Source organism: Phalangium opilio, unplaced genomic scaffold, assembly GCF_054372755.1.
Source record: "Phalangium opilio isolate 3A_F unplaced genomic scaffold, DU_Popi_V2 ptg000070l_1, whole genome shotgun sequence".
NCBI classification, from domain to species: Eukaryota; Metazoa; Arthropoda; class Arachnida; order Opiliones; family Phalangiidae; genus Phalangium; species Phalangium opilio.
In genome coordinates, this window is record NW_028324182.1 from 4796264 (window position 1) to 4822568 (window position 26305).

General features: G+C 38.6%; 4 protein-coding genes across 4 annotated transcripts; 2 read left to right on the forward strand and 2 right to left on the reverse strand.

Moving 5' to 3' along the window:
• Window positions 1-772: 772 nt before the first annotated feature.
• LOC149661225 (uncharacterized) lies at window positions 773-3083 on the forward strand. Its single transcript, XM_089842678.1, has 6 exons — window positions 773-1011; window positions 1096-1162; window positions 1236-1502; window positions 1608-1793; window positions 1849-1972; window positions 2612-3083. Exons 1-6 carry the CDS (start codon window positions 905-907, stop codon window positions 2716-2718), a joined length of 858 nt encoding a protein of 285 aa, XP_089698804.1. The 5' UTR covers window positions 773-904; the 3' UTR covers window positions 2719-3083.
• LOC149661226 (peptidyl-prolyl cis-trans isomerase) lies at window positions 2716-3898 on the reverse strand. The gene is made up of 2 exons (XM_089842679.1): window positions 3426-3898; window positions 2716-3315 (listed from the first exon to the last, which is right to left on the reverse strand). The coding sequence occupies exons 1-2, from the start codon at window positions 3749-3751 to the stop codon at window positions 3144-3146; spliced, it is 498 nt and encodes a 165-aa protein (XP_089698805.1). The 5' UTR covers window positions 3752-3898; the 3' UTR covers window positions 2716-3143.
• Window positions 3899-4054: 156 nt separating this feature from the next.
• Window positions 4055-4969, forward strand: pen-2 (presenilin enhancer, gamma-secretase subunit). The gene is made up of 4 exons (XM_089842680.1): window positions 4055-4316; window positions 4436-4540; window positions 4626-4681; window positions 4781-4969. The coding sequence occupies exons 1-4, from the start codon at window positions 4256-4258 to the stop codon at window positions 4862-4864; spliced, it is 306 nt and encodes a 101-aa protein (XP_089698806.1). The 5' UTR covers window positions 4055-4255; the 3' UTR covers window positions 4865-4969.
• An 8689-nt stretch (window positions 4970-13658) lies between these two features.
• On the reverse strand, window positions 13659-18325 carry LOC149661228 (uncharacterized). The gene is made up of 2 exons (XM_089842681.1): window positions 17068-18325; window positions 13659-17036 (listed from the first exon to the last, which is right to left on the reverse strand). The coding sequence occupies exon 2, from the start codon at window positions 16012-16014 to the stop codon at window positions 15517-15519; it is 498 nt and encodes a 165-aa protein (XP_089698807.1). The 5' UTR covers window positions 16015-17036; window positions 17068-18325; the 3' UTR covers window positions 13659-15516.
• Window positions 18326-26305: the final 7980 nt, after the last annotated feature.

The window sequence follows — 26305 nt, forward strand, 5'->3', positions numbered from 1 at the left end:
TATTCCATAAAGAAGGGTTTTTAAGTTTTTGGCCGCCATTTAAAAAGATGGCAACAAATCGAACCCAAAAGATCTTTCAGCCCATCTATAGGTTAAAGGAAACCAGTGTACTAAATATTTTTGAAATCGGTTGAAACGCGCGGACTATGTTGCATAGAGAAGATTTTTTACATTTCTGGGCGCCATTTTTTAAGATGGCGACGTAGTGGAAAAATCTTTCTTAGAACGCGCCTAGTACTTATGAGTAACGTTCCTGCAAATTTTCAGCCTTCTAGGGCAGCGGTTTGGGCTGGGCGTTGATTATCAGTCAGTCCAAAGAAAATATACGCTCCAGGAATGGAAGCTATGTCTGGGGGTTGGGTTGACCAAGGAACTTCCGGTCTATGTTATTTCAATGTAGACCGGAAATACCTCGGTCAACCGAGCCTGCCTTTGGAGCGTACTAGGAGGGGCCAGACAAAAATTTACACTAGAGGAAGCTACAGTTTCCATTCCTGGGGCGTGTATCTTCTTTGGTCAGTCTGTCAGTCAGGACTTTGATTTATATAGATATAGATTTTAGGTTATTTTATTAATATAAATCGCTTAAAGAATGGTTGTCAGACTATTTAATTCTCCCTTTAAGTTTCCTTGGTTTTATTTATCATAATACAGCGATCAGCGGCAACCGTAGACCGAAAAATTAAATATATTAAGGTTTCCATTCCCTCTAGACTATTTTCTATTTTCTGACAACCCCCCCCCCCGCCCTCTTTCTCTTTTAGCTCCTCCCCTAAATGTCTGGCTGTGACGCACATTGGGGGGACGCGCCCAAAGTTCAATTGAGGATCAATGAATTTGATTATATTGTACATGGAAAATAACCGTTCATATTACCGATAATATAATCATTTTTATAAGAAAAATGCAATTAATAAGTGTCCAAAAATCAACACGTTCTGTGGAGGGAAATTATATGTTTTCTTGCCCTCCTAGGACCATACATAAACCCATATCTATAAGTATTTCAATGTACTTTGAATTCTTTTATTGGCACCGTTGGCACAGTCTAAAACGCTTTACAATTACACTCACTTAATCGTTAATTTATGCTAGAAATGAAAGGAAATCAGCTAATGAGCACCTTCAAGTCAGAAGAGATAATAATAGACCAAATTCGAAGGTGCATGTTTACTTTTATTTAGGTCTATTATGTATTTATATAATATTTAACTAAATAGGGTGTTTATTTTTAGAGCAAATTATCACGTAGAAACACCTTGAGAAGGGGTTCTAGAATATGGTCCGCTTCAAGAGACTTTTATGACCCAAACGCCGCTACGACCTTTGAACCTGAAAAAACACCCGAAAACCCTGATGAAAATGAAATAAAACCGGAAGAAATTCCACTAATTGGAAATTCTAATTTAGCAAACAAACACGTTCAATGTCAAACAGAAAATTTATCAAAGAATTTTTCCACCGCTTCTACCATTGACATTGGAATACAAATAGAGGAAGAGGTTATTTTATTTTATTTCAATGTGATTTTGTAATTGTAAATAATGACATGTCCCCCTACCCTTTTGTTCCCACCCCTTTAACCCTGATCTTGACCTTGAAAACAGCTCCGTGACAGTGGGAGTAGTGATGAAGTCAACAATAACCTTCAATATATATCGGAACAAGTAGTCGCTGAAGTGATGGATGACGCGTTTTTTAACGTTTTAAGCCATCCTGAAATTCCAACAAAAAAGGATGTCTTATGTAAAGGGTGTCTTAATAATTTGAATATTCGTATGAATCAGATTAAAGTTAGTACTAGCGTATTTAAGTTAAATTTTAAGCCTAATTTAAATCGTTTTTAAGGCGGAACAAGATGAGGATTATTTATTAGTAACCATTGAAGCCTTTTCTCATACTTTTACTGACCAATTAATTCCTTCTTTACTGCAAAAATTGGAAGATAACGAGTTACTAGAAACTGATAAAGGTAATATTTAGGGCTGTTCGGGTCCAGATTTTTGGGTGTCGGGTAAACTTCGGATAATAGAAAATGTTTACCCGCCGCCGCGGGTATCGGGTCCAATTTTCAATTACCCGTCGGGTCTTGCAAAATCCCCAAAATTAGCTATCGGGTCCAATCCAATTCGGGTCTTTGTTTTTCCTTACAGTCCAATTAAAGCTAGATTTCATAGCTCAGCCATTATCCCATAGTGTTACTAATTAAATTAGTTAATTATGAAAGGAAGAAGTATTAAAACATGCGCGGTAACGTCATGAAATGGACCCTTGGGGTCGTTGGGGATTTTGTCAGACTCGGGCCTTGGCCGGTATTGGCAAAGGCTTAAAATTGGGACTCCCGGTATTGGGAAAGGCTTAAAATTGGGACTCCCGGTATTGGCAAAGGCTTAAAATTGGGACTTCCGGTATTGGCAAAGGCTTAAAATTGGGACTCCCGGTTTTGGCAAAGGCTTAAAATTGGGACTCCCGGTATTGGCAAAGGCTTAAAATTGGGACTCGGGTCCTACCGTCCTAAAGAACATGTTTTGGGGATCAGGTCGGGTACCCGAACACCCCTGGTAATATTATTTTAATTAGTATTTTATTAATATTCAAAATATATTTTCAGATTTTGACAAATTGGGTGGAAGTTTTTTGCCTTGGTTTTTAGAGGAATTTGAACGGGAAGCTTCGAAACTGAAATTATTATGTGAAAAAATGGACAACATAAAATAGTCATTAAGTTAATTAACTTTATTTAAAAGATGTCAATTTCTTATTAATTAATTTCACAAATATCTTGGTTTTTTTTGTTGTTGTTGTTACTTTATTAAACACTGCTTTTAAAGAATAAACTGAAACATTATTATTACGAGATGTATAACATTATCACCATTTATGTTAAGACCAATTATTTATTACATCACGCGGATATATGAAAATAAAATTCATTTAATTTTATTACGTTTAGAAGAAAAAACAAAATGGAATACAGTTATAGGTGAAAAACAATAAGTTTGATTGGATTTTTATTATATTTCTTTTAAATGGCGTGGAATTAAGCTTTCAAATGGACCCAAAAGCATAAAAAAAAGGAAAAACCAACTGAACAGAAACACATATCGTGTTCTTCATTATTTTAAATCAGTCTTTTTTTATATTTATGAAAGTTGACCAGAATTTTCTACGATAATTTTCTTGCTGGTCTTTCCATTTTGGCTTCCGTAGCTTTCAACCTTCTTGATGACATCCAGGCCATCCGTTACTTGACCAAAAACTACGTGTTTTCCATCTAACCATCCAGTCTTGGCGGTACAAATGAAAAACTGGGACCTGATAAAGAAATTTTATTAAGCCTAAGCACAGATATCCTCGTGCTGCATCGCTAAGCCTACTTTAGCTTGGGAGGCAATGACGGTGGGACTAATGGAGGAGGTACTTACCCATTTGTATTACGCCCGGCGTTAGCCATGGACAAGATACCAGGTCCGGTGTGTTTCAATTGGAAATTCTCATCTTCGAATTTCTCGCCGTAGATTGATCGTCCACCGGTTCCATTGTGCCTGGTAAAATCTCCACCTTGGCACATGAAGTTAGGGATGACGCGGTGGAAAGTCGAGCCTTTGTAACCGAAGCCTTTCTCGCCGGTGCACAAGGCCCGGAAATTTTCCGCCGTTTTCGGAACAACGTCCGATCGAAGTTCCATTACAACTCGTCCCAAAGGTTGTCCATCGGCGGTTAGATCGAAAAACACTTGAGGAAGCGACATGATCGTATTCTCAGGATTTTGAATCAAAGTAAATTACAATTTTTCAACTTATAGATCTAATTAGCCGGTACTACACGCCTTCGATAAAACTTCAACTACAATTCCCGGGTGAGACAAAATGGCTGCTCCTCGTTGCTTCGAAATTCAGCGAAAAGAACGCGGTAATAGGCGGGGTTAACGCAATATAAAGCCGGTAGCCGAGTCTGAAGAGCATGCGCGCCGGGATGCCAAGTCAAGGGCAAAATAGTCCTACGCCGAGGCCTATTTTTTCCCTCTTTTGTCTATCATCTACAGTTACCTTAGATTAGACAGTGCTGAAAATAAGCTTGAAACAGGCGTTATACGTTATGGGCCAATTTTGAAAATTTACTTATTTCCAGTGCTAGCCCTTGCGCTCAGATCAGAATCAGATGTTATCTTGACTCTTGGCTTGTCAACATTTTGAAGTTTTTGTACATTTGTATGTAATAATTGGTTATTAATCGATTAATTTTTTAATTAAATATGGACTTGAGGAAGGTGCGAAGTGAGGATAAGTTAAATTTGTGCCGGTGGTATTACAAAGGTAAGAAAATTAGAAAAGTAACATTAATTTGCTTTCACTTAACCAGGGCTTAGGAAAACCCATGATATTGTCTTTGACATTTTATCGTTTTGTTATAAGTTTATTTAACTTCATTACAGGTGGATTCTTTTTACTACCATTTTTATGGTTTGTAAATGCTATATGGTTCTTTAATGAAGCTTTTAGAAAACCACATTTTGAAGAACAACCCATGATTAAAACATGTAAATTAAATTAATGTTACATCAGAAATTGGCTTTCTTCCTCGACTATTTATTCCAATTTAATGATTTTATTATTTTATTGTAGACGTGATAAGATCAGCTATTGGAGCAGCAATATGGACAGGAATTTTGATAGCCTGGGTAAGAAACCAAAAAGAAATATATAAAAAACATTAATTCAATTCAAAATGAACTACTGATTAGTTCAAATACCTAATATAATGGGGTGCAATTTCTTAGGTTACAGTGTTTCAACTGAACAGAGCAGAATGGGGTGAAATTGCTGATGACATTTCTTTCATTATTCCAACAGGAATTGCGTAAAAAATTTAAAACCAGAATTTTTTATACTTATTTTGTGTACATGTATTTAATTTAAATTATGTATATTATTTGATTAGTATCGGACTAAATAAAAATTTCAATATATTTCCTATTTTATTAAATCAATAAAAAGTTTTATAAACCTTAAACGAGATGGCGCTTTAAACGTTTTAAGAAATTTAAAACCATAATGTTTCAAATTTACTTTTATGCACATGTATTTTATTTAATTTGAATTAGATTAAATAAAAACTTTAATATATTTGCTATTTTATTAAAATAAAAGACCTCTCCCCCCCCCGAAATAATTAGTTTATGAATCTTAAACGAGATGGCGCCTTAATCGTATTCATCTTAGACTGAGTTTGTGACGTCACATGCGGACGCCATTTATAAAAGTTGGGGTAAAAAAAGTAACTGTTGTCCCCAAAGATGGGAATTCGTCAATATTTGTTTTTGTGGTCGAAATTAAGTATAAAAATATTCAGGAATGGAGTAGTGACTTAAGTATTGTTAAGCTATCTATTTTTTGAAACGAATTTGAGATCCAATATTGCGCTATATTTGGTAAGTAAAGTTTTATAACTTGCAGTCCATTAGGGTGCTAGTGTTTCATCAGGGTGATCTACAAATAAATGTCACCAAGTCGGAAGCCTCTTATGTAATGTAGATAGCTTTTAAATCAGAAATAAGTTGAATCAAATATATAAAAAAAATACGTGTTAGGCCTAATTTTAAAAGTGTAGTGAAAACTACCGATATATCTTTCATAATGGAACCTTTTTGAGTTTAGTTTAAACTAGGCCTAGAGCTTCTTCCAATATATTTAACACATCACTGCCCGTTTAGGTCTATTTTTCGCCTATTTTCCTTTCCTAACTGATGATATAGGTAGACAATCTTCTTCCTTTATTCTGCAATATTTTTCTGAGGAAAAAAACTAAGGCTTTGGTTGGATCTCGCTTATCTTACTTAATACCTCGGGTCTAGTCGTCCGCCTACTCGAGCGTGTGAAAGATACTCTCTTAATCATACACAGATCATTGGATTGAGTTGGCCGGGACTTCACGAGAAAATAAAGAAGGCCTGGGATGATACCACCGATACAGTTGGCCGTACTGGGATTTTTTTCTTAGAAAAGATGGACTCTCATTTCTTCCAAATCTTCGATATCAATTCTTGTAACAACCCACGTGCTTTAGTACAAGTACAAGCAAGCCACGGCCCTTCGATAATGGGTAAGCCTTAAAATTTTGAATAAATTATAGCGGGATGGGGGGGGGGGGGTTAGGTTTATTGTTTTTCCTGGTTTTACGCGTGTTTCCCGCGTAAATTTCTAGCTCAATCGTCAGGAGCTTAAAATCGTTTACCATATGCACCCCTCCCTTCCTACGCGGTCAGAGTATACCTCGCAAAATTATTCAAATTACCCTGGACCTGATGGTAAAGATTTATACCTGCAATAATAAGTAGGAATGGATGTATTTCCATGGTGTTACCAGGATTACTTAGCTCTTTCTTCGGGGGGGGGGGGGTCCTTTGTATTTGTCGTACTGTAAGAGTTAGGGGAGAATTAATTCAGAGAATTGGGAGTAACTTATGCTGTCGGAAATGTGTCGTACTTTGGGGGTTATAATAATAGCTAAAAAGCGTTCGTACTGAATTGCATATACGCATCATTTGAATTTCTAAAATATTTTCAGGCCACCACATTAGTCACGGGTACAAATTTAAATAATGAGTTTAGTCGGTCGTACCCTCTATATATTTTTTACGGGAAAAGTCCAGGGCTTTTCCCTTTCTACCCTCCATATAAATTCTCCTCTTATATAATTTGGTTTCGAATTCCGCGGTATGGTATAGTGTTTTACTTTTATTATGGCAATGGGTAGTCATTGGAGAATAAAATTTATCTTTGGCGGGAAAAATGAACGAAGACACGTGATATTCCGCGCTCTTTTTGGAATAAACGGGAGAAAACCAACCTCATTTAGGGGAAAGTTGCCTTCATTTTTACCCCACGTGGGGTGGATTTGGAACATTTTCTCCAATTTCCTCACGCGACAGACACCCAACCAACCGTCCGTGGTGACTGTGTTTTCACCGAGTTATCTCTACGGGTTTTGCGCGCGTTCTATTTTACACCTCAACGAGGTATAGAGGGGGGTCTTCTTTAACCTTACCATCATTGATCGTTCCAATCTATACTGGGTGTGACAGTTTAGGTTAGCACCCTGTATACTCTGTATATACCCAGGGGGCCCCCTTAGGTCCCTATAGTCTAGACTAATATTTGATAGAAAAAATAAAGAGTGGGGGTGTAATACTCTATATTATATTATTTTTACTCTACCGACCGGAATGAAAAGAGCCCTGACGCCCGCTCGTCTCACGTTGTTAATTCAATAAACGTTAGGTTATTCTTAAGAAGAGGGTTAAGGGTGTCTTTGTAGAACTTTCTTATTGAGATAAATTATAATAATAGTAAGGTATGTTGGGGGAAATTGTATCTGGCCACGAACCCAACCCTCTTTTATGATTAGTCATCGCGACGTTGTGACCACGCGGGAAAGTGAACGGTAAGGGTGAGCCCAAAAGCGAACTCGTCGTCCGTGATTAATCGGCTTGGATTCACCTTACCATAACGCCAAGAAATCCGCTCTCTGATTAGGCGCCCTTCCCAGAGTATTAGGGGTTCCTTGAAGCGAGAAATTATTTTAGGGTTTTCGGAGTAAACACGCTGATTTCCCATCCATTAAATTTTTCTCTTTCGATATCGACGTTTGACTTTTGTTTCCGATAAATCTAAGTTCCCTTTGTTTTCGCAAGGACTTTGGCTTAGACGCTTTGTCCTTTCAAAAACAACGGTATGCCCTCAGCTCAGACCACCTAACTATGGACTGGCCAAGCCGTGTTGTTAAACCAAATTCTCTCTGGTTAAACCCGCGCACTGACCTGCGTTAAGAAACGGCAATGCGTGGCACGCGCCACCACGCGTTTACCGACTACTTTGGTGACTTGGTGTTAAACTCGCGACGTCCGTCGCTGCAGCGCTAGTGTCAGGCATTGCTCTAAGCAAACTTACCTTCCTACTGACCTTTTCGATGTAAAAGAAGGGGATAGGCAACCCTCAGTGTCGGGACATACAAGGGGGTTGATACATTGCCGTCTCTGAGCATTCTCATGATACAAAATGACTAGAGCGCAGGTGCCAAAAGGCTACATGGAAAGCAAAGTTTTTCCCCAGTGTCTTTCTCTCTTAGTTACATGGTCTATTAAGTTGCCTGTCCATGGTTAGTGGTCTGAGCAAGGTGTGAGGTATGCCCATGTGAGACTGAAGATTATGATTTTTGAGGTCATTCTAAATTTGTCTTCGATTCCTGAAAAGGTAATTAGGTTGACATTATAGGTCTAATTTTTGGAACCTTTCGTAAAGGCATCGTTAACTCCATACGTCCTAACACGCTAGAACATTAAATTGGGGTTTTTCTTTTCTTCAGTTTGTCTTAAACCCTGGGAGTTGAGAGCCTGTTTATGAAAGAATTCAAGTGAATTTTATTTCTATTCCAAAGCCATTTTTCCAGGGATCTTAGCTTCGGGATTTTCTCTATAGAGGGCGCTAGGATGATCGATCTTTGATTTATTTCTGCTTTTCAAGAATAATACAAGTTTAAGGTTCGCGATGAAAGTTAACCCGTAATTGATTTTTTTTTGTTCGTCCACGTGACGTTGATAGAGAGGATTTTTCCCTTATATTCCTTTTATCTCTTAACTTCATTCTGTTATCGGATTCGTGCGCGTGTTTGATATAAATAGGCTCGAAGACGGAGTGGAAATTCACGTGCCTTTTCTTAATTCCCGCCATTTCTTGTTAAAGGCGCGAAACTTGTGGAAAAACTTTTACTCTTTGATAGATGAAGTCGATCTTTGGGTGGTTTCGTATATTACGGCTTTATTTCAAAAATACGCCCAAAATTACTCGTAAAAGGGTTTCAGAGCGGCGTTGCTCGATCCAAATTTGGATTTCTACTCGGTTTTGTAATTGGGCATCTTGAGTTTAATCCGCGTAAAAGCCATATAGGTTGTAGCGGTTAGTAGATAGCTTAGATTTGTTCAGTATACCGTGTAGATTATTGGCGCCCATTAAGCGTGGGTTTGTACGCGTATAAAGCCTTCCGATATTCTAATTAGGACACTGTTCTATTAAGAACCAAGAGAAATGAGAGGAAACGGTCTTATATACCGGGACAGGGGGGAGACCAATTTTTTTTGGCGCTTTAATTTGGAATAAGGTTCCTTAATGGATAAGACTAACGAAAGAGTTTCTCTCGTGCAATTTCTTCGTTAGGACCGCCCAATAATTCTTTTCCTCGCCAGGAAAATGTAAATTTAGTAAAACCCCCCTTTCCTTTGTTTCATAGATATAAGAAATTATTCTAGAAATTTTCCTCGTCATTCATTGATTATATTCGATTTTATACGGTGTCCCCTTCTCTTAATTCTTTAGCTCAACTCGAACTCCCTCCTTTAGGGCCTCTTTTAATAGCGACACCACATCGTCTTCGCCCGCCTGTAATTATCCTGGCCTAATTAACCGTAATTAAGACTCCCCACTAGTCCGTCAAAAATGTATTTTATTCCCCTACCGGACCCCCCCCCTCGCTTCATCCCCATCTTTTTTTTAAACACGCTTGATTTTAAATCCAGTGATGTCGGAAGTTAATTTATTTTTTCCTGGATTTAATCATTATATTATGACATAAGTTTATAAGATATGTTCCATAGTTATGACACTACCTATGCTTTGTAGTGCTAGAGACTTACAGCTCGAGCTAGTTCGAGAACGACAAGCGAGAATTGACCACACTCGGTTTTGCAGTCCATCATCCTATTTAGTCTGTACTAAGCCTCACTTTAATAGAATCTATGACGTTTCACCTACGTCACTTCATGACAATCTCTCAGTAAGCTAGTGACAAACTTATGAAACATATGTTATGAACTTATGATTATGGTGATACGCGTACGTTAGGCTTAGGTTTTCATCAAACCCTGTATATTTTGAAATACGTTTGGTGCAGTTAGCAAAATCACGGATGTGTATTGTAGAAGGAGTAGAGACTAGGCCTCTAGGGCCTAGACATAAGCGTACTAGTGCTCCACGCACAATTTTCGCGCATACCGAGCCAATGTAAACAATCTCTGACGTCACGTGTTTTAAAGAAGGCGTCCGTTTTCTTCTTTCCCGGCTTAATTCTTTGAATATTTTCCATATTATAATTAATATAAATAGAAATAATAGTAAAAATAAAAATTTAAATAAGATTTGCAAACCGTTGAGAAACTCCCGTCACTCGGACTCGATACGCAAAAGACCGAGGCTTAACCCTCCTGAATGTTCGTAGCTCGCGGCCATCTTTATTGTTTACATTGGCTCGCCTAGGTTTGGAGGGAGGGTCAAAATTCATACCCCCTTTTTATGGACAAATAAGGTCTAGCTTTTTTTAGTAGAGGGGAAGCTACGAGTCTCTACTCCTTCTACAATACAGCTCCGTGGCAAAATGCACGCGTCAAATCGCGACTTAATCACGTTTGTTATTGAATTAAGGATTATACTATAGCTCTGATGAGAGAATTGATCTCGAATCAAGAAACCTATTGGGATTTCCGAGGGCTAGTTATTTCGAGCGATATGGTCCCACCCTTTCCCAAAGAGGATGCTATCATAATCAACACCAGTGGGAGTTACAGGTTTTCCAACGCCTATATATATGACCAGTCTTCTTGAATGCGACATAATCCGCTTTTATCCTCGAAAATCCATCCGCGAAGTAGTCTTTCCTCTTCTCTCGACTTTCAACTAAGGGACAACTCACTTCTATACGAAAATTGGGTGCTGCATATTGGTTTTATTTCTCATCTCGCCTGATTAAAAGAACTGTGAAATTTCCATTAGGTTTCGTAAGATTTCATCAATTATTTCACTCTCATGTACCCAAATAAATATACAAATATCAGAAGTATATACTACTTCTTTTCGAGAGAAGTGTACCACAAAGCGGGGTAATTGTAACATGATTCTTCCCAACATTCTCATTACCAAACCGAATCACATACGCGATAACTAGTTCCCTCGATCGTCATTACTCTGTTAGCGCTTAACTATTTGGCATGGCGCACGCGCGTGTGGATTATTGTCCCACGTCAAGACAATCAAGGTTTGTGGGTTGATTGCTGAGGATTTAGTAAATACAAAACAGTTATAGAATTCACCCTAGCACGGTGCGATGCCCATCTGAAGTTTGATGAGCGGGAGAGCAAACAAAATGGCGCATGATCCTGGGAAGAATCATGAATTACATAACTAAAGTATTAAGAGGATACAGAGTGTTATCCTTCTTCTATAATCCCCTTCTGGTAATATAGATTTTTATTTTTGGTTCCTATATCGCCGGATTAACAGTTTTTGTTTTGTAGGGTCCTAGACTATAATTACCGCGTGTTTGTTTCGGTTATTAGTGATGTACCCCTCGCTTTTAACGTGTCGGAAGTTTATATTTGTAAGCGGATATAAATCACGTTTCGGGATTAAGCGATAAATTCGCTCATATCGGCTTTCCCTTCGAGATCTCTTCGTAATTTTCCAACATTTTCCATTTTTGGACGTCGTTTAAGATCCGGATGCAATCCAAGAGTTGAACTAATAAGTCTCAACGCCTTTCTTACGCCCCCTCCCCCTCCCTTCAAATACATCTTACCTTCGTATCAGTTCAGTCCGCGTTGTGACTTAATTTTAGAGCGAAAGGGTTGATCCGCCATACCTTGATTAATGTAGTAGAAGGCGGGAAGACGGATAAATCTCATTAGAAATCTCTCATTTGCCACCCTTTCTCTCAATTCATCTTACGTCCCCGGATTAAATTTGATTCTCTCGAGCTCGACTTTAGGCGAGGCGACGTTGAATCTGAATCGCGGACTCCCTTTCCTATTGCTCATTAGGCTGGCTTTATACACAAGAAGTTCGACAGGATCAAGGGGCCAAGCTCTTTGCTCTCAATCTTTGAATCCGATGTTATCATAAAGGATATACAGTAGAGGAGTAGACAGTTGTTGTATGCAGTTCTCGTTAAATTTTTGCAGCTACTTCCGAGACACGTGGTTACCTTTGTCTAAATAGCACTCTCCGCTAGAGGATATAGAGTAAAGATGACGACATTCTTCAACCAGTAGACAATTTCGGAAGTTACATACAGAGAAACCAAGACACAGAGGTGAGGCTGCCATTGGGGTACTCTCTCTCGCACGCCATTAAGAAGTACCGCTAGAGGCAGTGCGAGTTGGCTAGCCTCCCGCGTGTACTGAATTATGGCGTTGTTTCTTGGCGAGAGAGAGTACCCTAATGGTAGCCTCACCTCTGTGTCCTGGTTTCTCTGTATATATTTTCCGAAATGGCCTATAATTATGGGAAGCATAAATGAATAGTAAAATTTGGCATTGGTAAAGGCTAAAGTGTCTACTCCTCTACTGTATATCCTCTATGTTGTTATACGTACGCGTACCCGTATTTGTTCCCATCTTGTTCGACATTTGTACCCGTAACGATTTCGAAACCGAAAGGTTGTATCTTCTTGTTTATAGGGTTGTTGTATTACCCTACATTTTATCGAATACCTATACTATAGTATACATTTTAAAAGGGGGAGAGACGTAAAAGCTTTGATGTCTTTACGAGATTCGCGCGTGTAAAGCGCACGCAGCATCTTCCAACTTCTCCATCCTTTAAATTCCAGATCTTTCGGTAAAGTTATCACCGAAATTGACTCGTCTTCTCTCTCTCTCTCGCTCCGGTGACATTCCAAGGTGATAAAGGGTCGACGCTTGTTTTATAAAATTTATAAATTCCGGCGTTGAAAATGGCTCGTTTTATCAGAAAGAAATTATCAATTAACTAAACAAACAATGGTTGTAAATATGACACTATATAGTCTCCTTTTCACGAATTAGAATTTTGGAATAACAGCCGGTTTATACGACAATTCTCTCTTTACTCGTATTTATCCGAGTTTTGCAAATTAAATTCCTAATTTTGCAGTACGCACGCATCTACCTACCTATGTTTATTCAGCATTGGATAAACTAGTTACGGAGTTATCATAAATTCAGGGTGTTCCTGATTAAAGTCTGCATGCATAAATTAAGGGGGATGTTCTTTGGGTGAACGATTTTGAGTCGAAAATGTAACTTCTATCTCCATTTTGCCCTGAGAGACACCGTTTTCACGTTATGTTTGGAGTATTTTACGGATGACCATTTAAATTTAATTAAGAAATTGAAAGGCAATGATTTCTAATTTAATTAAGGGGTCATCCCTAAAACACTCAAATCTTAACTTGAAAACTTTGGCCCCGACAGCTAAATATCTTCTGTCTAAAATCTAAGTCCTGACTGATAGTCAAGGCCCAGCCCAAACCGCTTGCCCTAAAAGGCTGAAAATTTGCAGGAACGTTACTCGTAAGTAGTATAGGCGCGTACTAGGAAAGATTTTTCCAATCCGCCGCCATCTTACTAAATGGCGCCCAGAAATGTAAAAAATCTTCTCTATGCAACAAAGTCCTCGCTTTTCAACGGATTTCACAAATATTTAGTACACTGGTTTCCTTTAACCTATGTTGCGACTTCCATCCCAACATAAGAGTTTGTGATAATTCCTGATATCACATCGGCGGACTGAAACACCGATCTAAATCCCTAACTTATGTGTATGTCTTTATTTCAATAACGAAGAAGCTCCAAATGCAATCATCAATATTTTCTTTAATTACTGTATTGTCTTATCAAATCATACTTAAATCAACATATCTTTACAATAATTTCCTTAAAACACGTCCGTTTATCTAAAGTTTCTAAGTCTTTCTTTTACAACCTCTCTCGGCAGAGTCGGTTTGCGATCTATATTGCCCGATGGTAACAAGCGCTCTTTCTCCATCAAGAGTCCAATACGTTCTACTCATGCTTTGCTTCTGCTAGTTTTAACACAAAGTTCAAGTTTTTACCCTTATTGTTGTTACCAAGCGAGCGCTCCCCAAAATTCGTCACTCCTAAGTTTTATGACTTTACAGAGCCAGAGGGCCTTTTAACACACACTAGTAACAAAAACCATCCGTCGAACCTTTCAAATGCATTACTATAGCCTTTACAATAGTACAGTATTTCTTAGCAATTACAAGCCGTGCTCTACGACAGTTCTTATTTTGGTTTAGAGTACAATGTTATTCTTTAAAGTCTTTACATATAAAACATATCAAACATAAGTATTCACTATAAGTAAACCTTAACTAAGCTAAATTCGGACCATAAAAACCCATAACTTCTGCTTATGGGAAAAAAGGTCCTGGGAAAACCCCAGTGGGGAAAACCATTAATTCAATTATTATTTAAGTATAAATGACCAGGCTTGTTTTGGATCGCCGGATTCAACACTCCCCGCCGAAATACATCTCTGTATTTCCTACAATTAAGCGATCCAACAACTTAGTTTGAATTGACTCAACATGCCTTCATTTGAATTTCTCATGTTTTTCTATTTAAATAACTCAACTTTACTATTTTAATTTACTTATTTCTTAACTTATTTTAAATTTCTTGAAGAGACTACATTTAAATTTACATTTCTTCATTTAAGTTTATCATTTAATTTTAATTGATTTCTGTTACTGAATTTGAAGTAACTCGACTCATTTTGTTTAGCGAAACAGCTTTTATAGGTTATTCTACATCTGTTCAAAGATTGGTTCCCCTTCTTTTACAATGAGAAGAAACCAACCTTCACCCTATGCTGGGGCAAAGCCTCTCGGTAGCGTGGGGACAAACTTCCTCAAATTTTTAGTAGGAGTTTTTAGTTAGGAGAACTAAGTATCCCACGCTCCGATCGCCACCCTTAAGTTACAAAGTTCAACCATAAATATTTTAACATGGATGTGTAAAGAGAAACTTATTGTGTTATTTTAGTCTTTTGACAATATAAGATTGCCCTCTTATTTTTTCTTTTATTTTGCTTTACTTTTAACTTTTAACAGTGCACGTGCAAGTCATTATACCCAGCTGAATCTTTCAACTGTCCTATCCAAGCTAACTAGTTTTATTACTTTGTTTTTCATGGGAACCGATCCCTTTGGTCAAAGATTATTTTTAAAGCAGTTAAAGTTATTTTTCTTACAAAATATCCAAACTTAAAACTATTTATACAGTTTTCAACATAATTAACATATTTTCAAACTACAGTTTATACATCATGCAAATTTTAGTCTTTTAGCAGTTTTTAGGTGGTAGCACTTGTAGTACCAGAGGTATAATTGAAACGTTGCTTCTGTGAGCAGTGTTCTTCCCCTTTGTTTGAGGCGGCGATGCACCTTTTTCTTTTACTCAAGAATGTTATGAGCTGACTACTGCATTACTGCAAGAACTCTTAAATATCTTTCCAAAAATTAATACTTTTTTACAGTGTTTCGTTCATAAGACCAACTAATCATCAACCTTTGTCTCAGAACGTATCAACCTTTTTCTTATTTGAAACAAGTTATACTAATGAACCAAATTGTTACTTTTCAATGAAATAACTCTTAATTTGAATCAAATAACCCTTAATTTGAACTCTATTTATAAACCATTGAATTTTCTCCTTCGTCAGGGAGATACAACTCTTCTCCTTTCTCAGGGAGATACAACTCTTCTCCTTTCTCAGGGAGATACAACTCTTCTCCTTTCTCAGGGAGATACAACTCTTCTCCTTTCTCAGGGAGATACAACTCTTCTCCTTTCTCAGGGAGATACAACTCTTCTCCTTTCTCAGGGAGATACAACTCTTCTCCTTTCTCAGGGAGATACAACTCTTCTCCTTTCTCAGGGAGATACAACTCTTCTCCTTTCTCAGGGAGATACAACTCTTCTCCTTTCTCAGGGAGATACAACTCTTCTCCTTTCTCAGGGAGATACAACTCTTCTCCTTTCTCAGGGAGATACAACTTTATATGAACCTTTATGCATATTTCCCAATAAACTACTACAACGAGCCATGTCAGGTGGTCAAGGAAGTGGGAAAAGGAAGCGCCATGAAAAAAGAGGCACCAAAGAGAAAGTAGGAATGCCACCATCCACGTCGTTCATCCCTTCACACCAGGGACACTAACTTATAATATTCCCTTTAAACCACCATTTTAGTAGCACTTAAAGTGCAACGACTTTTACCAGTATCAATGTTATTGTACCAAATTTACTTAACCATTTTTCACCAAATACTCATGTTATGGAATCACCTTATAAGTGTTACTTTTTAACCAACACAAATATATCTTTTACACTTTTTACAAATACCAACATTACCTTTTACAAATAGTAATTTACCTTTTACCAAACAACCTACTTAACGGCAATAACGATTGGACAAAGTCAGCCAGGGACTCGCGAAGGGACCACCACAAGGGAATATCCAAACTTCGGTCTGTACACCTGTTAATCACTCGTCGACGCCGTTCGAAATAAATCTTACAGCGCCGCTCGTGTCGTGAATGCACTACTAAGTCTATCGAAATCGCCAACTAATAAGCGTCGCCTTTTTCTTAGGTACGCCCCGATCAGGTCTTAAGAATGCCCATGTGCAACTCTTTTATCTTGGCTAACCCTTTTATCCATTTAGGAAAAGGTTCGTGCTCAATTAAGAGCTTTTTTTATGTCCTTTCATGGACTTTGTCTATGTCCTTTCATGGACTTTGTCTATGGCCTTTCATGGACTTTGTTTAACGCCCGTTCTGGGACGTGGGAGGGGATACCCGGCTAGGGTATTTACTTTTTGTCGCTCTTTCTGGAACGATACTAAATTCGCCCATTCTGGGGCATCTAATTTTTTACCGTGGCCACGCCATCATACACTCTCTCTTTCACAACAAGCCAAGACCGACCTATCGGTAATAAACCCTTATACCAAGCTCAACCAGAGCACTACTTTAACCAAGCTCAACCAGAGCACTTTTTTTAACCAAGCTCAACCACAGCACTTTTTTAACCAAGCTCAACCAGAGCACTTTTTTAACCAAGCTCAACCAGAGCACTTTTTTAACCAAGCTCAACCAGAGCACTTTTTTAACCAAGCTCAACCAGAGCACTTTTTTTATCTTAGCTCAAAAACCCAGAGCACCTTTTTATCTTACGACAACTTAGTGTCAAACCTTTGTTTTCTCTTAATAAGTATTTTTCTACGAACCCAACTTCATTGCGAAGTGCGAATCAATTTTATCAACCTGAAGTTAACGGTTGTTCGTTGCTTCGACTGCATATAGTTGCATCCAACCTTGAGAAGGACCACTCCTTTAGCTTCTGTAGACTCTGATGTCTTTGGGCTGGGACTCCTTCATCCCGCTCCATATCGCTCCCCGCCGCTGGACTTCTTGCGGCACGTTCACGTTCCCTTTCGGTCTGGTATCGGCAAAAAAAGCATCCAACGTGGAGTTGACTTGGGACCACAATTTTCAAAGTTCTCGAACCAAGTCCAATTTTCACAAATTTGTCCAATTAACGTAATTTTTCCCGAGCACGTAATGAGTCCCGGGTACGTAATTAGTCCCGGGTTTCGGCACCATTTTATGTTGCGACTTCCATCCCAACATAAGAGTTTGTGATAATTCCTGATATCACATCGGCGGACTGAAACACCGATCTAAATCCCTAACTTATGTGTATGTCTTTATTTCAATAACGAAGAAGCTCCAAATGCAATCATCAATATTTTCTTTAATTACTGTATTGTCTTATCAAATCATACTTAAATCAACATATCTTTACAATAATTTCCTTAAAACACGTCCGTTTATCTAAAGTTTCTAAGTCTTTCTTTTACAACCTCTCTCGGCAGAGTCGGTTTGCGATCTATATTGCCCGATGGTAACAAGCGCTCTTTCTCCATCAAGAGTCCAATACGTTCTACTCATGCTTTGCTTCTGCTAGTTTTAACCCAAAGTTCAAGTTTTTACCCTTATTGTTGTTACCAAGCGAGCGCTCCCCAAAATTCGTCACTCCTAAGTTTTATGACTTTACAGAGCCAGAGGGCCTTTTAACACACACTAGTAACAAAAACCATCCGTCGAACCTTTCAAATGCATTACTATAGCCTTTACAATAGTACAGTATTTCTTAGCAATTACAAGCCGTGCTCTACGACAGTTCTTATTTTGGTTTAGAGTACAATGTTATTCTTTAAAGTCTTTACATATAAAACATATCAAACATAAGTATTCACTATAAGTAAAGCTTAACTAAGCTAAATTCGGACCATAAAAACCCATAACTTCTGCTTATGGGAAAAAAGGTCCTGGGAAAACCCCAGTGGGGAAAACCATTAATTCAATTATTATTTAAGTATAAATGACCAGGCTTGTTTTGGATCGCCGGATTCAACAACCTATAGATGGGCTGAATGGTCTTTCGGGTTCAATTTGATGCCATCTTTTAAAATGGCGGCCAGAAACTTAAAACCCTTCTTTATGGAATATCGTCCGCATGAAAAGTAATAAAAAAATGTCCCGACGGGCTAACGGGCAACGCCGAGTGCCTTCGGTCCTATAGGGTGCTACAAAAATATTAGTCATCAGTAATCTACCCATTCTTTTTATCATTCATTTTGATGGAAGTTTTTATTACACCTTAGCGACGCCGCGGTTAAAAGCTAGTACATATTTTAAAGAACGAAACTACTTGTTTAATTTATCCAACTCAATATGGTACTAAACACCATTCTCATTTAAATTTAAGATAATTTTAGCCTCGGATATAACTATGCAGGGGATGGGAACTGGAATTTCCTAGTTTCATCTATATTGTTCGAACGAATTCCACGCTAGATATGTTGATATTTCACGGGTTAATTCGATACGCTATCAATTAAGTCCTTCGCTTTCGCGGCGCAAACATTGAACTAAATTTAAAGGGGGGATTCTTGGGAGGATGCGGCCGAAACGTTAACGAATATATTAGAAACGAAACTTAAGGCGAGAGAATTTTGATTATAGAGAACCACTCACCATCCTAGGGTCATTATTATCCTGGTGGGCGGTGGCCCCGAGACTATAACTAAGATCTTGTCAGAAAATTTTATAATTTTTCCCATATTGCCACCTTTATTTACTAGCTATAGAAGTCCATAACCTGAAGCTAACTTACTGGTGAAGATTTCAGATTTTTTGTGCTCAGGGTGTCCACTCTGCCTATGCGTTTCCCATTTTCTCCTATATTCCCTTAATATTTTCTCCTATAATTTCATGATAGTTCCTATATTTTCCTCTAATTTCGTGATAATTTCCATATTCTCCTGTAACTTCGCGATAATTTCTATATTCTCCTGTAACTTCGTGATAATTTCTATATTCTCCTGTAATTTTGTGATAATTCCCATATTCTCCTGTAATTTCGTGATAATTCCCATATTCTCCTGTAATTTCGTGATAATTCCCATATTCTCCTATAATTTCGTGATAATTCCCATATTCTCCTATAATTTCGTGATAATTCCCATATTCTCCTGTAATTTCGTGATAATTCCCATAGTCTCCTCTAACTTCGTGATAATTCCTATATTCTCCTGTAACTTCGTGATAATTCCCATATTCTCCTGTAATTTCGTGATAATTCCCATATTCTCCTTTAACTTCGTGATAATTCCTACATTCTCCTATGAATTCGTGATAATTCCTACATTCTCCTATGAATTCATGATAATTCCTACATTCTCCTATGAATTCGTGATAATTCCTACATTCTCCTATTAATTCGTGATAATTCCCATATTCTCCTATAATTTCGTGATAATTCCTATATTCTCCTATAACTTGTACCCGGTACACAAAATTGAAAACGAAAAGCACCATATGCTCGTAAATTAAATTTAACCATCTCTAATGAAGTTGGTGAACTAATTCAAACCAAAAACAGTTTGTGATAATCTATGTTAGATTATTCGTGTTTGTGATATTTTTCCTATATTTCCTTTTAAGGAATTTACAATTTTCAGTGGTCACCTTGGATGCTATTCCCAAATTAATTATTATGTTAATGCAGGGATAGATAGGCTTTATTAAGACGGAATAAACAATGTTTGGCCTTTACTTCAGTCCGACTCATAGACGAGTATATAGCCCCTTCCTTCAACACGTAACCAAAAAATTAAATTATCTTATTGGCTCACTAAAACTACGTTTTGATGACGTTGCTGACAAGGAGGGCCAAAAATACGTAATTCCTGTTTACCTCTGTCGCTATGACTACGACCCCTCTTGCGTTGTACCATAGCCCACTCGATCACGCGCGTCACGACGCAAGCTGCTCGCGCTATAGCGGGAGCGCGGATCGAGTGGGCTATGGTTGTACAGATAAGCGTCTTCACAGGGGCTCAAAATGGAGCCGTCTAAATGCGAGGGTCGGGTAATTATTCGGGAATAGTTTTTAATAGCAATGAAGAAGGTAGTTAGTGAATTTGACGCCGGTGTTTTGGATTTGGAGTACATCTGTAAGGGTGAAAAGTGTTCGCTAATTCTTTCTTAAGCCAAGCATGTCTACTATCCTCATGATTTTGTAAACGAATTTGATGAAGTTAACCAAGGCTTAGTGAATGGGCAGGAGTTTTGTGAGCTTAGTGTTTGGTTAAAACCTGTTCGTGCTGTAATATCTATGAAGACTTTTACTCAATTCTAACTCACTTTTAATTTTCTTGGGTCTTCCCCGTTTTTTTTTAAACTTGCGTAACTACCATTTTTAAACAATGTTATTTCAAAAATTACAATCCGAGCCCATTCCAACTTGGCAGACGACGTTTATTTGACCCGGATATACATACAACGCCATAACGAAAATAAGACCCGCCTCTTCTTTTATATCCCTCTGCCACGGGTAAGGGGGTCGTGGACTTGGACGCGCACCCGAATAACCCTGTTACCCATTCCGTCTTAAAAAAGTCTATCTATCCCTGGTTAATGTTAATGTTAATTATTACTTTAAATTTATTATTTATAGTATATGCCTATATTTCGAGGGATTTCCTTACAGGTTTGCAATATTTTCCAGGAAAAAATATCTTGTTGCTATTGAACTATAAAGACTTTTTCTTCTCTCCGAATTATGAACTTTGGAACCCTGTTATAACTTCCATTCTAGGGAGAAGTGGGTGTAAATTAGGCTCTCTAGATTAAGTTTCCTCATTGAAAATCATCTCGTTCAGCCTGGCCAAACTCGAGGTTAAGGTATAGCGGTGATGGTGCCGTATATCTTAGGACACATTATGCAAAGTCGCTCGTTACACCACCCTCCTTTACCGGAAGCTCGGAACAAACTTCCCCTTTTAAATAGAAATTGATATGGGGTGATTTTGACATCCGCGAGCTCGGACGTACGCGTGGGATGTTGCCCCACTCCCCCACTCAAAACGAATAGAATAGCGATAAGAATTCGTTACAGACTGCGCTAGGGTTACTCTGGGGCTACTCTAACCGCAGAGGCAAATAGAAGTAACAGAATGTGAACCACCGGTTGTGGCTGAGCCCCTTCGTAGTGCCCCTGTTTACTAAGCACTCCCGCTTTCTTTTTACTAGTTTTTTTGACCTCTCTTCAGCACAAACATTTTTGCGCCACAGACCAATTCGAATTTTACATGCAGAGAAACAAACTTGCAGGGCAAGCCGCCATTCTGAATAAGTTCCCTTATGCCAGGAGACATCGCTAGAGGCTTAACCGGGTTTGCTAGCCTCTCACATGCAGTGAGCTTGGGCTGCCCTCTATTGGTGTTTCGTGGAGTCAGGGAAATTATTCAGAATGGCGCCTTGTCCCTGGAAGTTTGTTTCTCTGCATGTAATATTCGAATTGGTCTACTACGTTTTTATTTCTTTATTAAGATTCTCGCGAGAGGGCAGCACTTTCGTAGTGGGGGTTTAGCGGGAACATATAGTTGACTTAAGGCCCATTCACACTAGAGTAAAATCTTACGGTCGCGTAATTACGTTCATTTCTCTGTTCAGAACAGAGGTGCTCGCATCACACGACGCCTTCCCGCTCACTTTCTGTATATTTCCATTTGCTATAAACTGTGACCGGACAAAGATGGTGGTAGGTAATTATTTTAAAAGCCACATCTACACTACACTTACCCCCCCGGGGGGGGATGACTAGAAAGGGAAAATTAAGGAAGAGAATATTGTCTTGTTTTAGAAGGTATGCTGGGAGAACGAGGGTATGCATAAAGTCGGACGACGCTCGGCTGTCCAAGCGATCTTGGAGTTAATCGCGCGAAGCGGAGAGAAGCTCCCGGGCTCTCTCTCTCTCTCTAGCTTCAGGTCGAAAATTATGAATATGCATAATCGACTCGTATCTCCAGTTACGTTTTCGGAAACTGCGTCGCAGCTAGGGAATAGATTAGGCGTTATAATAATATTCCATCGGTATATATATATATATATATATATATATATATAAGTTCATAAGATATGGTTCATAAGTTTGTCACAGGTTACTGAGAGCTTGTCACGAAGTGACGTAGGTCATATATTAGATAGGTAAAGCGAAGACGCCTGGTGAGGCGCTGTTAAAGACTAAATGGGAAGATGGACTGTAAAACAGTCCGAGTGTAGTCAATTCTCGTTTGTCGTTCTCGAACTTGCTCTTAGTAAACCTCTAGCATTACGAAGTATATGTAGTGTCATACTTATGGAACATATCTTATAAACTTATGATATATATATGTCCATCGGTAAATGTATATAAATGTACGTGTACGAGTTGAGTAGCCCCGAAACACGTCGATGAGAGAAGGCTTTTACCAACGTCTATATTTGTCAAAAGGGCCCGGGATTATTACGCAGGCAAGTTAGGTCCATTAGAAGAGACCACTCCGACCTTGCAATGCGGATTATTGGAAATATGCGCGCATCAAAATTGACACATGCATTATATTTCTTTTTCGCACAGTTTTCGTAAACGAGTTAATAGACGGGTTACTTTCGCGATATCATGAATTTTAGAATTAATATAGTCATATGTTAATGATGGCTGATGCCGTTTTCCATAGGCATTTTCTACGGAGTAATTTTTTTGGATTGAGAACGAAAGGCGCTTTAAAATTGCTTTAGACGCGTCTATGTCTATAATTCAATATTTCTCCATGGTGGCAGATTGCTAGCAGCCAATGGAAAACGGCATGAATATGCATGGTGGACTGCAAGACCGTCAACTTATATTGCGGATGTAAAATCGTTTAGATAACGAATCGCTTGCTGAGAATCGTCAATACGTAATTGCAGATATTGAATCGACAATTTAGAATCTATTTTGAATCGACTACTTAAAATCCTACGGCGATTGTAATAGGGTATTATCCCTTGAAACATAATTTGCCATTTCTTTTTAGCCACATCGTATGAAGAACATCTATGATGTGGGTCCTAGTTTGACCTGGCCTGTTGGTGGTGGTGGTGGTGGTGGCGGCGTCGTGAAAGAGAACTGCCTTAGACAGTCTAAATTTTTTCGATCGTCATTGAAGGGAGAGTGAATGGGAGAGAATTGTGGTGAGGTGATATTTTTCGTTCGTGTATTTTAAAAGGAAGGAAATTATTATAGTTAGGTTAAGCCATATACCCTCCCTTAAAAATTCCTCTTACCCGTCGACAATAAGAGTTTCACGCTCCCCTATTTTAACATTCAAAGAAATCGAGGGAAATTTTGAAAGCAAAAGCAAGTATTTACTGACGTTCTTTTTAGAATGGTCTTAAGGCACCGGGATATTACAATTATTGGGTGTTTTACCGAATTCTTTCTCTTTCAAACTCTTCTGACCATAAGTTCATGTTAGAAATTTATAAGAAGCGATACGTGTGCATCGGCATAAGTCTATGTTGTAAACTCATCGAGGGGATAATCACTAAAACTATCTGTTCTTCGATTCGTTGGAATATTACAATTACGGCATAAGTAAATTTATACGGGTAATAATTCTTCACCGTTTAGGGTTGGGCATCGAGGGGCTATTCACTCTGATTTTATGCACGGTAAATTATTTAAGCATTGTAAAAGATAGCGGTATTCACTCATTAGGGTAAGGTATAGAGGGGTTATCCACTCATTAGGGTAGGGTATAGAGGGGCTATTCACTCGTACGATGTGGCTACTATTACGAGCCCTTTGGTCGCCTTGTTTTTTCTCTGTCTCTCTGAGGTAATTGCTTGTCTATCCAGCGTTAATATCATTGACCCATTCCGAATGGATGTAGATTTTTGTATTACGCAATTGTATACCCTGGGCTGTTCTAGTGTATATCTCACGCGTAAAGTAGCCTTATATAGCTAGCTTTGTACGCGTTCAACGTTGGTGGAAAATGGTTTTTGATCTTTTTTCTTAGCTCGGAGCGGACGACGGTCGGTCGCCCTTAATGTTTGTCTTTAATATACGCGCGTCTTCTTCTTTTAAATGACGCGGTCCATAGTATTTTTTTCTTCATCATCATTCTATAGTCGCGCGTATAGTTAGATCGACATTGAATGATCCGAATCGTGCGTGTTTTATTTCCATTCTCGGGGCGCTATCATTCGAGAAAACGAATTTTCTCTATTTTTCGCCATCGCTATAATAATGGACTTTTTTTAATATCCCTTCGAATTACGGTATGGATGATCTACCTTGGGACCCCCTCGCGTCATTGGCATTCAAATACGAGGTATCGGAAACTAGCTTTGTAAGACATAAGCTTCCATGAATACGTTACTTTAATTTCGTTCAATCGTTAAGATAAAATTCAATTGAAAATAAAAAAATTAATTAAGCACGTGGGGTTAATTATTTTTCTCGCGCCAAATTTGAAATATTTTTGGCGCAATAGAGTAATATCGGTAGAGAGGGGGAGTGAACTGTGTATCCCCTTCGTTGGAGGCAACTTTGTATTAGAGAATACTATTTGCCTTCGGAAGGGGGGATATCACTAAGGTAAGAGATAGAGGGTTATGACGTTGCCATATATGTGAAAGATATTACTCTATTTGATAAACGCGGGAAAGCTCTGGCAGCGATTGTCCGATTCCTCGAATGTATATTAGGATTATAGGAATATTACGTTTAAGGTTTTATTTATTGATTTGAAGCCAGTGCAGGTGAGATTGGGGGAAATGGAACTACGCGGTATTGCTCGAAGGCTGTTAAACAACCTAATTTACTTGTCGGCTTTATTAGCTGTCTGCAGTGAGGATAATGTTCTCGACGTTTATATCCAGCTTTTTGTTTTGACGAAATACTTCCATATAGAAATTTAGCGTTTTTGTCGTGACGCGGCCCGGGGTCGCTCGCTTATAGCCCACCCTGCATTCACCAAGCATTATAATTTTTTACGTTTCATTGGTAATCATAATTCGTTAGACTAGCGGACCTTGCTGGGAGAAAAGATATTTTATGAGCTAAGACTTGGTCATTAACCAACGTCTAGAAAGGTCTATCTCCAGTTCTCCACTATGTAACGTTAGATAAGTGTTGTATAGGATATAGTTGACGTTTAAATGGTCGTCGTTTTCGCGCGGCGGTTTTCTTTAATTCAGCCATATTTTCCTTTCAAGATACGTTTGTTTAATGAAATAAACAAGTTCATTTCTTAATTTTCTTCACTTCGTAAACTGTAACCACGCCCACTTTCTCCTAGGCCTAGAAATCTTTGCTGTAAGTCGCGCGTTGCGTAAGAGCGCGAAAAATGCCTTACTGAATCGACTTAACTCTTAATTTTCAAGGAAAGGGAAGTAAACATAATTTCCCGCTCGTTTCTCTCTCTTCTTCCCGCCAAAATCAGAAGTGAGATGAGACTAGAAGTGAAGGGCTCTAGCATTGATAGTAGATCCTGGCACCAGTGAACAAATTTGAGGATTTTATGCCGCTTCCCACGCGCCTACACTACTGAGAAAAAAATTGGTCGAGTTCCAAAAACATTTCCTACCCCCTTCCGCTCAACCTAAAGCCGCGGAACACGGACGCGGGTGCTTGAATCTAGTTCGGCCGTCTACCACCGCGAGCGTCTCACGTTTTGGAGGGAAAATTCAGAAACCGCTACTAGAGGGCCAACCGTTCTTGTGTTATCAAGAATATTCACTTTCGCCGAGTGAAGAATTTGGTTAGCTCAGTACTTCTGGTCTCATCTCACTTCTGCCAAAATGAATGAAACAAGAGACGCGAGGATTCCTTTTAAACGAAATTAACGAATGGGGATCGTCCATTTTCATTCCTCTATTATGTATATTCATGAAAAGGGTTGCGGGAGAGTGACTGAGTGCCTTGATCACGAAAATCCTCCGAGTTCCGTCGTTTCCTCAGGCTCCGCCTTAGGTTAGGCCTAACTCTTATTAAGTTATCTACTTTACATAATTACGTCTCCTATTATTACGT